The sequence below is a fragment of the Platichthys flesus genome, chromosome 11, assembly GCF_949316205.1.
Source record: "Platichthys flesus chromosome 11, fPlaFle2.1, whole genome shotgun sequence".
Taxonomy (NCBI): Eukaryota; Metazoa; Chordata; class Actinopteri; order Pleuronectiformes; family Pleuronectidae; genus Platichthys; species Platichthys flesus.
This window is the reverse complement of record NC_084955.1, coordinates 4399266-4411463: the sequence shown is the minus strand read 5'-3', so window position 1 is coordinate 4411463 and position 12198 is coordinate 4399266. Positions and strand designations below refer to the sequence as shown.

The following is a 12198-nucleotide window of genomic DNA, read 5'->3' as shown; positions in this document are numbered from 1 at the left end:
CTATTGGATGGAAAGATTCAAAGCTTCATCTCGCCATCATTAGTGGATACTTATTTTGCATTGGAAACCTGCAGAGGTGTAAAAAGTACTGAAATATTGTACTCAAGTAAAAGTACCCATTTAAAAAAATCTACTCAAGTAAAAGTAAAAAGTAGTTTAATTAAAATGTACTTTAAGTAAAAGTTACTTAGTTACTTACAACAACTTGATGGGGGACGCTCCTATACAGTGCAAAAAAGGACAAGGGGTCATAAACCCAATCCAGAAACAGTTATTTTTAATTGAAGGAGTGAAGCTTGCATAGAGCGCCAAATGTGCAAGGGCCGGCCCTGTGCAGCGCAGTCATTCTCAAACTGTGTGGTGCGCCCATAATAGGTGGTGCGCGCGACTGGAAGGGAAAAATGCGGGGCGGAACTAATATTATAGCCGAACTAATGTTTTGACGTCCGCATCTCTTTAACAGCGGAGCAGTAAACAAATCGCTCTTCAGCCCCTCTGCAGTGGCTCCCTGTGCAGTGTTGTGAATGTCGCACATATTTTTCGCGAACAGTGAACTTTACGATCAGTTTTCATATGTTTAACGTGCACGTGAGGGAACCTCATCCACTCTATGTCCTCTGGAAACACTTCCGTTGTCGTTTCGCCTCTATTTGCAGTGCGTTTCTCTATTTGCAGCTCTTTTTTCTCTATTTGCTGCACGTTTGTCTATTTGCTGCGCGTTTCTGTAATGTGTTGTGTTGTGTTATGAAATTGATGAAGATGTTTTCTTACTTTGCTTTGCTTGTGTTTTCTTAAGTTGCTGTTCATTCAGCCCGGATCGCATCGCCGCTCCCGCCATCGCTTTTGCTGAGTGTTAACTCACTGCTTACTAAGTTGCATCTAAGTTGCTGCAAACTAGCGTTAGCTCGCTGCTGCTACCCCTCAGATATCTAAGTGGCCGCATAAACATGCCGATCGCCGAGGCGGAGACCCCATGGACACTGAACGCTTTACGCATGATCTGGGGTCGGATTTATAAAGGATTGCGTAGGATTCTTACTAAAAGTGTGCGTACGCACACCTGAACGCAATGTTCACAGTCCACCTGGAAACATTTGTACGTGGATCTGCCTCCAAATCCGCCCTCCACACGCCCACCTTCAACCATGAATGGTCAATGGTCAACGGAACAATATCAAATGATGCCGCTGACCAATGGGTTTCCAATGAGTCCTGACGGAGGCGCTGCATCAATCGATGTGAAGAGGAAGTGAAACTTTCTGACAATGACATTGAGGTGTTCGTTATGAGTCACTAATAAAGAAAATACACTGATACTCTGCCGCTGCTGGGGATAACAATGTGTGAAATCAGAAATCGCTGAACCCTCTCTTCCTCCTCATCCTTCCATTCACGTGCACACATCACACAGATCCCTGCACCACTGTCACGGCAGTATTTATTTATTTAGAGCATCGGACCGATTCACATCAGTTGATCCTTACCTTCACTGGGAGATTATTTTGAAAGTGTCTTCATTTCTTATAAGCAATCTCCTGTGCGCTCTGTGGCACCGTCACGTTCACTGCAGCGATATGATGTGATACACAAAGATATTATTAAAAACTATTAATGACTCGGCTCTGTAACTCCACTGTTAAATAGAATCTGAACGTAATTTGCTGTAAGTGGTTTTATATATTTTTTAATAAAGAAGCTTGGCAGGAGCAGATATGCCGCGCGAGCAAAACTAAGATGTTGGTTTTAATGTAAATGATGAATTGGATCAATAATCTGGCTTCACCACCTCATGTCTGCATCGCCACTTTCCCGTCTCCAAAACGTTCGTACACATGGGTCAGAGTTTGCTTAGAAATACGCTCATTTTCCCGTCAAGTTCGTTTTTATAAATCACAACTTTGGCGTGAGAAGTGGCGTACGCACGTTTCAGGCCCCGTTTTGTGCGTACGCAACGGTTATAAATCGGACCCCTGAGCTTCACCCTAATGCACAGTGTTGGCAGTGTCAGGCCGGGCTCCACCGGCCCGGCTCCCCGGCTAGGGTTAACGCTGGAGCCGGTGCCGGCTCATCATCTCATCAGCTGCGAGATAATGGTGGGGGGTGGTCCAAGGCCATGTAGCGAGACTATGACGTATTTTTAGGTCGTAAATCCCATTCAACGCCATCTAGCGTATCGTTTCTGACATAGAGGAACCACAACAAAACGCGGGAGTTGTTTTTTTCCAGAGTTTTTGGGACGGTTTTGGGACGGTAGAATTTTTATAATATGTCCCCTTTAAGATCAATTGCACTATAAATAACATATTTAGGCCGAAATAAAAGGCTTTATTTGGTATTGTTGAACAGTTTCTCCACTCTAGTAACACCCACAAAGCTATAAAGTACTAATGTTAAACAAACAAAATAACTCACATCTGTCAGTGTCAAATGAAGGCACATTTTTAAGAGTAAGGTTCTTAAAAAAGCAACATCAATCGTTTATGCTTCCACATTTCAAAACAAATCAAGTAAAATGGCTTTGACCTCTGAATTGACAAGGAATTGTAATTTTCTAAACAGCACAATAATATTCAGTGGGTCTTGTGTAGTCCAAAACAATGACAATTCAGGGCACCTTCACACCTACCTCGTTTTGTCTGGATCTTTGGACTTTTCAGTTTAGTCTGGACCATAATAGCAGATGGTAAAAATGACCACGGTCAGAATCAACGGACCAAAATTTTGTCGGGCCACAAGAGGTGGTCTCAGTCCAGATCAAACAAGGCATGGTTCAGAATGTTTGCAGTGTTAAAACATTATTGTAAGAAGTTGAGACAGCTATAAAGAATCGAAGGAGAATAAGAAGCAGAAGCGACTTACATGATTCCTTGTAGTCTTTGCCTCTGGCAATGTAAAATGTTTCAACTACAACATTTATCCAGCAGTAATACCATAATTATATTACATGGGCAACCAGATTAATGAAGTGAAACTACAAATTTGTCTCAATTCAAATGGAAAGGCAAATTTTTTCTATACACTTTAATTAAAAAAAACTTTAGTAGAAACAATTAGCCTAATTGACATTACAGCAACATCAGAAACATGCTCGTCTACAAATTGATCAAAGTCAAGTATGGATAGACACGGCCTACAGTGGTAATGACAACAGTATAATGTTTATCATACAGTATTTAGTCTGATTTCACATTGAAATTAAAACTAAGCGGATCAAATGTAAACAATGTAACGAAGTTTTAAGGCGTTATTCTAACCATGGTCCGAACTATCAGGTGTAAAAATGCCCCTAGATGTCATTTCATCCATATGTACAGTTCAACAATCAATAAATACAGACATCTATAATATATACAAATATGAATTTATCACAAGAGTGATAAAACACATCTTAGTTTTAGATGCAGAGAATTACCTGTAACACCTCAGTTGAAACAAGTCAGGTACATAGTAAGCTCTTACAATGAGTTCAGCGCTACCAGAGTGCAATTTGGATTAAAGTTTTGTACAGCAGTGTTTTCATAAACATATGTATAGTCTACAGTGGACATTTGGTGTTGCAGGGATCACCTGACTTGAAAAGTCCATAGATGCTGACCAATGGGAACATGGAAACTGCCCCAACCATGGAGCCCAATTGCACTACTGCTCCACACCACACTAGGGCACTGTGGCCTTCATCCCGCAGAATCACCCCAATGATGACCTTCACGTAGGACAAGGACAGGACAAACAGGATCCATGTCAGCACCTGTTGCACAAAAGAGATGAATATCAGTTATCTGAACAACATCCAGTTCCTGTTACAAAGACAGCATTAAGGTTGCAACATGTCCTGATTGATGACATCATATTAGCTTGGTCAAAAACTGTCATTGCCTTGCATCATTAACAGGTTAGACCAGGCGGCGTTCACTACCATGTTTGATTTAACAGTTTTTAAACATTGGGTGGTACTTATTATTAAGTTATCTGTTAACTCTGTATTACTCTAAAGCACATTGTTACTCAGTTTAAAGCAGTTTTTTCAAAACAAACTTCAGATGTCTTAGGTCACAAGCCCAACTGAAGAGAAAGAATCTTTCAGAGTTGGAGACATGCTAATTGCCACCCTGCCTTCTTGCTAGGGATACAGCATTATCTGTATCTGTATCTGTATCTGTTAACCATATGAATTATCTGTATCCGTATCCGTACTCGGAGTGGGCGGGGCCTAACCCGGAAGTGGGTGTGATTTAACCTGGGAGTGTGTGTGTGTGTGTGTGTGTGTGTGAGAGAGTGTGTGTTTGAGTGAGTAAGAGAGAGACATAGAGAGAGAGGGGGAGTGTGTGTGTGTGTGTAGCTTAATTTGTAATATTTTTTTATACCACTACTACCTAGAATGTGTCAGACACTGAAGTAAAATAATACTGGTTAGAGTCAACTGACGGTTTAAAAAAAAAAAAAAAAAAACTCCAACGACTGGCAGAGAGAGGGAGAGAGAGAGAGTGAGAGAGCGTAGCCAGACGCTAGAGAGTAGTCAGACACTTAATGCGTGAAGTAAAAAAAAAAAACTGTTTAAAAAAAAAAAAAAAAAAAAAAGGCAGAGACGCAACGCGAGTCGCTTTCTACCAGCACCACGTCTGAACGAACCCACGTTTAACAGGACTCTACTGGTTAATAAGTAAGTACAAACTGAAATAAAAACAAACTTCAAGCTGAAGAAACCCTAAACGTTAACCGAAAAGACCCGCGAACCTGAGTGACTGAGAGAGACAGAGCTGTTCTGTGAGTGAGTGAGCAGAGCGGTGTGTGAAGGGGAGGAGCGCTGTGACGCTGTTTGAGGATTTTCATTCAGTCCGAGCACAGATAATGACTCGTATTACTCGTATAATACTCGTGCTCGGCAAAAGTGCTTTATCCTTACCGGATACTCGTTTCAGCCGAGTATCCGGCTCATCTCTACTTCTTGCTATGTTTTTGCAATAAAGCTATCACTCAAAATAAATAAAGCTATCACAATAAAGCTATCACACCTGTCTGACTGTCTCACTACAGTCAGACAGGTTTGAGTTGAAGAGTATCAATCGTTCAACCTGCCGATCGTGAAAACCTCTCAAATCAAAAGCAATCTCATGTACAAGAAAGAAAGGCCTGAATTCATTAAGAGTAAGAGTCTTACTATGACGAAAGTTCCAGAAGCACTGTGGACCAGCAGGGGGCAGGGACTAAGAGCAGCCATGGCCATGATGTAGGCTCCAAATCCAGTCCCAAACATGGTCAAGAACCCCATGAAGATAAGAGACCTGGAAGCAATTCAAACTGTATGTTACACTGCACTACTTGGAAATGACATCATACTTTCATAAATTTGGAAATTAGTTTTTTTTGAGGAGATTGAACAATCATAAGTCTTCAATTAAAGGAGCCTTTGTGTAAAGAGGTAGTTGCACTAATCATTCTTACCTAATTGGCATAAACATGGCAATGAAGCAGGCCACTGGGTTAGCTACAGCTGCCATGGTGGCAGCTAGGTGATAGGCCTTGTTCCCGTAAGGCAGACATGAGTAGGACTGCACTGAGGGCAGCACTGCATTGGTTAGAGCATTGATCCAGGCCAGCACCACAAAGATGAACACCAACTCGAGGTTGCTGTACGTCCCCCTCCCAAACGCACTCCTGGGTACCCATCCGACCGCCTCCAGGGGATTGATCATGGGCTTCTGCTCTGGTGTTTGAGCATGTAGAGACAGGCCTTGTTCTCTCTTCCCCACACCCAGATCCCCACTGAAGTAGAGGTCATTCATTCTCTCCCGAGCCACAGCTGGGTGATGATTGAGTAAGATGAAGGCTGCCAGAGACACGGCCATCATAACACTGAGGAAGATGAAAAAGATCTGGGCAGAAAACCTAGCCGGCAGGTAAATGGCTTGTAACTCTGAATTATCAGCTGTTTGGTTGGCCCCAACAGCCAAAGAGGCATTCTCACATTGGACCACCCCCACGCCTTGAATCAGAGCAACCAGTGCAGGCACCAGACCACTGAGGCCTTCACCTGCAAAGTATGTGGTGAGGTACTGTGGACGCAGCCGCATCATAAAAGGCAGAAAAGTAACAGAGGAGGTGCAGTCCACTACAGAGAGCAGGAAGCTTAGCACTAGCAGGGGAACACTGTGCAGAGAGCCCCCTATTGTCACTGCGTGCCTCCAAAAGAAAGCCAGCAGGAATGTAGCAATGATCCCCAATCCCACAATGCAATAGATGACCGGTCGCTCATCTAGAACCCCTGGACGGAAGCGGTGCATCAGCGTGATGAAGAGAGGACCAATGTTGGCCATCTGGATTAGGACTGTTAGGTACGATGGCAAGTACCACCCCTCTGGGATCCCTGGTACGATGAGGGGGAGCTCCACCCACATCCCATTGATGGCCACCCAGGAGCCCATACCAAACAGACATGCCAGCACGTGGGTGAGCAGTGACATGATGGAGGTAGGTTGAGGAAGATCAGGAAAAGTCAACGTCCGCTTGCTGAAATACAGAGATAATATTAGTCAGTTTGATTAGTAGAATGTATAACTTGAGGGATCCTTACAATCTGAAAAATTCACAGTTTTATATTAAGCACCGTTTGGTTTAGGGTTAGATTTCTAATTTCTAACATGTACCCCACACCTTTACTTGGTTGAGGGCTTGTTTGCAGTGTGTGAGCGTGTGAAAGTGTCTTGAAAGTGTCTCAGAGACGGATCACAGAGGACATTTAGACTCAGAACTTGGTCATTTCAAGTGGAATTTCAATGTCGGGCCATTCAGACACTTGGATGACACCACCGGAGCACTATGGAGGCATGTTGTGGGTTTTTTATGTTGTTGTGTGGCGTTTGAAAAATGTATCACAAGTTACTTCAATTGTATTGGATTTGGCTGCAAAGCTGTTTACCCCTGAGACTCCTAAAGTGTTTTGTGGACTCATACACTTCACCCACCCCTCCTTTGGCATGGTGGTGAGTAGATGATGCGTGAATTAAACATTTTCTCTGAACTAAATGGAACAGTTTTTTCAACTATTTATTATTTAACCAGAAAAGGTTGAATAATGTTCCCTAATAGTGTGGTAAATGTTGATACGTTGAAGAAAAGGGAATTCGTTTTTAGGGCTCTGGCAAACAACACGGTGATGCTTTTAGCCTAAAGCCAATATCAGCAATGCTTAATGATGTTCATAAATATGAAATGTTAGCATATTAACATTTGCTAATTTGCCAATATCACAAAAGCGGTCTCAATTCAGGGACCCCATCCTTCGGAGGCTGCATTTAATTTAGACATGAGCTTCTAACAAAGATCAAGATGTTGAAGTTTGGTAACTACATATCAACATAAACAGTTTCAGTAAAGTAAAAAATAAACAAACATCATTTAATATTCAATATAAAACATTGACTTTCTCAGTCTCGCCCTGTCCCTGCTTCTAATTCCATAATTTTCTCATGTGCTCACTGGTTAGAGAAGGCTACCTGACCTTTAACACACTGCCACAGTGCTGCTTATATACAGCACCATGTGGTCGGGACATACACAAATACATTAAAGGGAAATGACGGTGAAGGTGCCACATAAAACTACATATCCACTGTTGTGATTTTTATATTATTTCAACAACTAAAGGATTGCCTCTGGGGGAAAGGGCATTAACTTTTACAGCAACCAGATCATTAAAAATACAATATGTATGAACATTTTTATATCGAACATATCAGTCACTTTCAAAATAAGAAACTTCTGAATCTCAAATGTAAGACTTTACAATGACTTCTTGTTACACACTATGTGAGCAGACTAAAACAGGCCTTGTGGTTCAAGGATAACCCAGCAGTCCAATAACCCTGACCTCCCCTGACGCATCAGTTCGGTGCTGTCACAACGTTCCGTATCATCTTACCTCGTTCAGTCCACAGCCAGGAGGGAACTAGACTCCTCTCTCCATTCAAAAGCCTCTCACTGCATCGTGGTCACAGTTTTCTCTGTTATATCAGCCTCAAGTGTGGAGTGTGTGTGCTTTACCTCCCCCCTTTCTTTACACACACACAGAGAGCGACCGGTTTACACTCTGCTTCCGTGTCTCTGTTGCACTTGACAGGGGTGGGAGGGACTGCTCATGCGCACATGTCCTCAACCTCCATGATACAATTGGAGGGCGGTTTCAAAACCCAACTGTATCCAGCCACATGGTCTGTGTGGGTGGGTGGATGGGTGTGTGTGTGAGTGTGTGTGGGTGTTTTAGGGCTCACCAATAGGAGGGAAGTGAACTAAGAGGATGGTCTCAGTGAGAATAGCTCCTCCTTTTCTTCCCTCCCCCAACCAGCATGCGACCTTGTGTTCTGCCGACATTTAAAGCCACAGTAGCTTCACCATGAGAGTTTGAATATGTGATATAGAGTTAGAAATAGGGCTGCAACTAACAACTATTCTGATAGTCATCGATTATTGAAACGATTAATCGACTAATCGGATTATATATGACACAAATTCTCAATTGCTCTTATGAGCCAACAGCTATTAAATTTAGCTTGAGGTTGTTCGAGGCATGTGATGACTGAAAATAGAGACAATAAAGATTGATACTTCATTCCAAAAAAAAAAAATTTAACAAACTTTGCTGCATATAAGGGTACTGTTGACGCAAAGCAAATAAAAATATTTTTTTTTTGTCGATTTAAAACATAGGACAGTCAAAGTGCTAATAAAAAAAACTATAGTTGCCCTTTTTCCTTTGAAGTATTATCCATTTTTCTTGTTTACAAAAATGACAGGGAAAGTATCAGGAGTAAAAACATCAACAAACTAAAGTACACAGTCTTCTTCAGACTGCATAATGGTAATTAAAAAAGACGTTTGTCAGGCAATGGGATGACATTACGCTTTTAAACTCGTTAATAAAAAGTTTAAACGATATTTTTGTAATGGATTCTAGAATCCTGCACACAGGTATATACGTTTATATAGCAAGTTAGCTATCTTACCGATAGCTAACGATGGCTATCTTACCGAGGCGAGTCTGCATCGTGTACGTTACGATGTCAAACCTGCCTCCTCCTCAAATGCGCTTGTGCTGCTTCCATGGAGAGCAGGTCCGCCCTACAGATATTGCACGTAGTTTTTTTTTCGGGCTATGTTAAGGATGAAATTCTCTATTGACTTCCTGGTACGCAATGCTGTTGCAACGGACCTCGCCATCGGTCCATGCTTTGTCTCTTTTGCATATGTGCGACTTAGAGATAGGAAGGAAGCGAGATGGCTCACTCCTCAGCTACTTCCATCAGCACCTCCGGTAAAACAACGTTATCTTCAGCTGAACGGCACGAAAAACAGGCGCTATGACGTAACCATCGAATCATCGACGAGTAAATTCGTCGGCAACAATTTTTTTTAGCGATTTTTGGCGACGGCGTTGATTAATCGCTGCACCCCAAGTTAGAAATATCACACTGACTCTGTCTCTGCTTCTGCATGGCGGGAAGAGTCTGTCATGGAATTTTAACTGTAAAAACAGGTCTTCAGCATGAGTCAGCTTTTCTCATGCCTAACGCTTATGGTATGATCACATGTCCTCACCTGTAAAGACGAGTTTGTCGACTTTACCAGTGCAGATGTGACATATAAATCAGTTAAATTGCACAGTCACACATTTAGTTGTTTTGTTGTTTTAACTATTCTGAGCAAAACAAATATTAGGGCAAAAACTCCGATGCAGAGTCATGTTTAAAAAAAATCTTTTTTAATGTGTAAATAATAAAGTGTCTGTGTTTTAGCAGTGCAGCTGAAGTGATGGTGATGGTGATCGACAGTCACTCTGAAAATTTTAGACTGAAAATCTTTGAAACATTGATTGACACCAGACATCCATGGTCCCCAAAAGATGAACCCTCATTACTTTGGTGATCCCCTGAGTTTTCCTCTAGCGCCCACTAGAGGTTGAAGTACTTTTTCTAGGCTGCCAGCACCATTTATGATCATTGGCTGTATGCCAAACTGCTACAGTGCTTCACACATAAAAAGGATTATTTAGAGCATTACTCAAAGATTATTATATGCTGTGCACAGTTGACAAATTGTGTTTTTGTGAATTCAAAACATTGTGCAGTTACACAAATCTAAAAACATCTAAGTCAATTATTGTAGTAAAATTTGTTTTTTTAAAACGGCAAACAAATGTCAAATTATACTTCTATGTATCATATAGTAAATATAATTGAAGAACAATATCAACAAAAACAAAGTTTTTTGCACAGTTGCATAAGCTGCATTAGGTGCAGTCAAGCTTAATTCAGAAAAAAATGTATTGAGGGATATCTTTACAACTATTCATCATCCCATTTTACACAAGATTCCACCTACCTGCTTGTGGGATTGCAGAGTCAGTTCTGGTGAACAATGGGTCAAGTGCAGTGGAAACCAGTGTCAAAAGTTTCTCCTCTCAGATGTGTAAAATCACTGCGGCCTTCTGAGGTTCCTGTCTGTGAAGTATGAACGCATACTATGCTTTGTACTTAACCAGTCCACATCTCTGGATTTCTGTCATGTGACTGTTGAGGGCTGAGCCTGGGATCCAGTGCAGGAGCCAAAGTTCTCAGCAGTGGGGGTGGGTGGAGGAAGGGAACAAGGGCATAAGGAAGGAAGAGAGGAGAGAGGAGGGACGGATGGAAGAAGGGGAGCTTAGAAAACTGATGTGGAAATGAAGATTAAGCTGGAAAAGACTATTACATGATGTTTGTACCCACAGCCCCATCCCAGAGTATCCAAGCAGAAGACGACTCTGGACAGCTGTCTGTGAATCTGTGAGTGGGTGTTTGGTTGGGGTCGGCCTGGCTTTTGTTCACCATGAATTCCAGCTCAAATGAATGACCCCTGTTGGGCAGTAACTGCACTGGATGGTATTTCATTTGACTGCCCTTGTACCCACCTCTGCACTGACTGGTACTACTTGTTCCCTCCTTCAGACATAACAACAATGTTCCTTTGAGGCATGTGTTGAAGCAAATTACTCCTGATACAGTAAACAATTCTAATTTGTTCCTTCCATGACAAGGGATTAAGGGAAATTTTAACTTCTGCCAAATATTAATTAAATCTTTGCTCTTTCCTGTCACAGAAACATTCTGTTGTGTTGTTAATAAGAGTTTGTAGCGTTTGACATGATGGATCAAGTTTAGATTAGATTCATTATATAGCAGGTTCAGAGTGTTTTTTCATTGACATAATAGTTGTTCCTATTATTTAAGTATTTGTTTTTCCATTTGCCAATTCATTGTCAGTCGACAGGCTCTGATATTGTATGTTCCATGATACAATCTGATCAAATTAAACCGATGGGCAAACTAAAAGAAAAACCTGAATGCATGAGTGGAGAAACAACAACATTCACCTCTGTCTGACATATGGTTGCTCAATCTGCTGCTCACTTCAGGAGAATTTCATCGGAAATCTGTATGACTAATAAATCAAGCACCAGTTTCCTGAACCAGTTTCACCCTCTACTACATGAATTTGAAATATAATCTGCTGTGTCATGTACAAACAGACTTATAGTGTAGCCACATTAGATCTCTGAAATGACAGTTTACCAGGCTGTGCGAAAGACAAGGTCTTGATTGTTACTGTATATTTTGAAAGTTATAACCTTCATCCTATGGGGAGGTATGGGAATGTGATTCTTTCGAAATAATGCTTATTTAGCATTTATATGTTAAGCCAATGCTCCCGTGTTCCTAACATTTGGTAGACAGTGTGTGTGTATTGTGTGGTTGTGAGATGCATTGCTCTAGTAAGAAAATCAAGGATAAAAGTCTAAATGTTCCAGGGTCAGCATATGCAAATATGTCCACCTCTAATGACATCTGCTGACTGTGCGACCTCACTGCTCTGATACACTGGAAAATATCTATGAGAAACACGCGCTGAGGCCCAGTCACAGGACGTTGTTTTGATAAAACATCAGAACCTATGGGGCACTACTTTGACCTGATTGCTGTTTGTGTAGTACAATACTCTGCTTTCTTTCTCAAAACTTCTGGGGCTCTGTGTTTAAACAAACATGTCTGTGTTATTGGTACTGCATGTACGGTGCTGGTGGGTGTGAAAGATTCACTTGTAAGACGTCAACAGGAGGGCGGCCTGAGCCGGGGAGTCGCAGATCAAATATCTTCTTTGGAGAATTCATCA

At 41.7% G+C, this 12198-nt stretch overlaps 1 protein-coding gene across 3 annotated transcripts; it reads right to left on the bottom strand.

Moving 5' to 3' along the window:
* Positions 1 to 2304: 2304 nt before the first annotated feature.
* Positions 2305 to 10492, bottom strand: LOC133965169 (riboflavin transporter 2-like). 3 transcript variants are annotated; one of them, XM_062399588.1, is made up of 4 exons: positions 10375 to 10492; positions 5443 to 6507; positions 5159 to 5282; positions 2305 to 3748 (listed from the first exon to the last, which is right to left on the bottom strand). In XM_062399588.1, the coding sequence occupies exons 2-4, from the start codon at positions 6459 to 6461 to the stop codon at positions 3536 to 3538; spliced, it is 1356 nt and encodes a 451-aa protein (XP_062255572.1). In that variant the 5' UTR covers positions 6462 to 6507; positions 10375 to 10492; the 3' UTR covers positions 2305 to 3535. The 3 variants fall into 3 exon arrangements, with proteins under 3 accessions (XP_062255572.1, XP_062255571.1, XP_062255573.1); XM_062399587.1 differs by lacking the exon at positions 10375 to 10492 and adding an exon at positions 7919 to 8114; XM_062399589.1 differs by lacking the exon at positions 10375 to 10492 and adding an exon at positions 8041 to 8104.
* Between the last annotated feature and the right edge of the window lie 1706 nt (positions 10493 to 12198).

Excerpts from the sequence above, each read along its gene's own strand:
- LOC133965169 (XM_062399588.1), bottom strand. The coding sequence starts at position 6,461 with ATGTCACTGCTCACCCACGTGCTGGCATGTCTGTTTGGTATGGGCTCC. Across the intron at positions 5,283-5,442 it reads GCCATGTTTATGCCAATTAG|GTCTCTTATCTTCATGGGGT; the intron begins GTAAGAATGATT and ends AATTGCTTCCAG. Across the intron at positions 3,749-5,158 it reads CTTCTGGAACTTTCGTCATA|GTGCTGACATGGATCCTGTT; the intron begins GTAAGACTCTTA and ends TTTGTGCAACAG.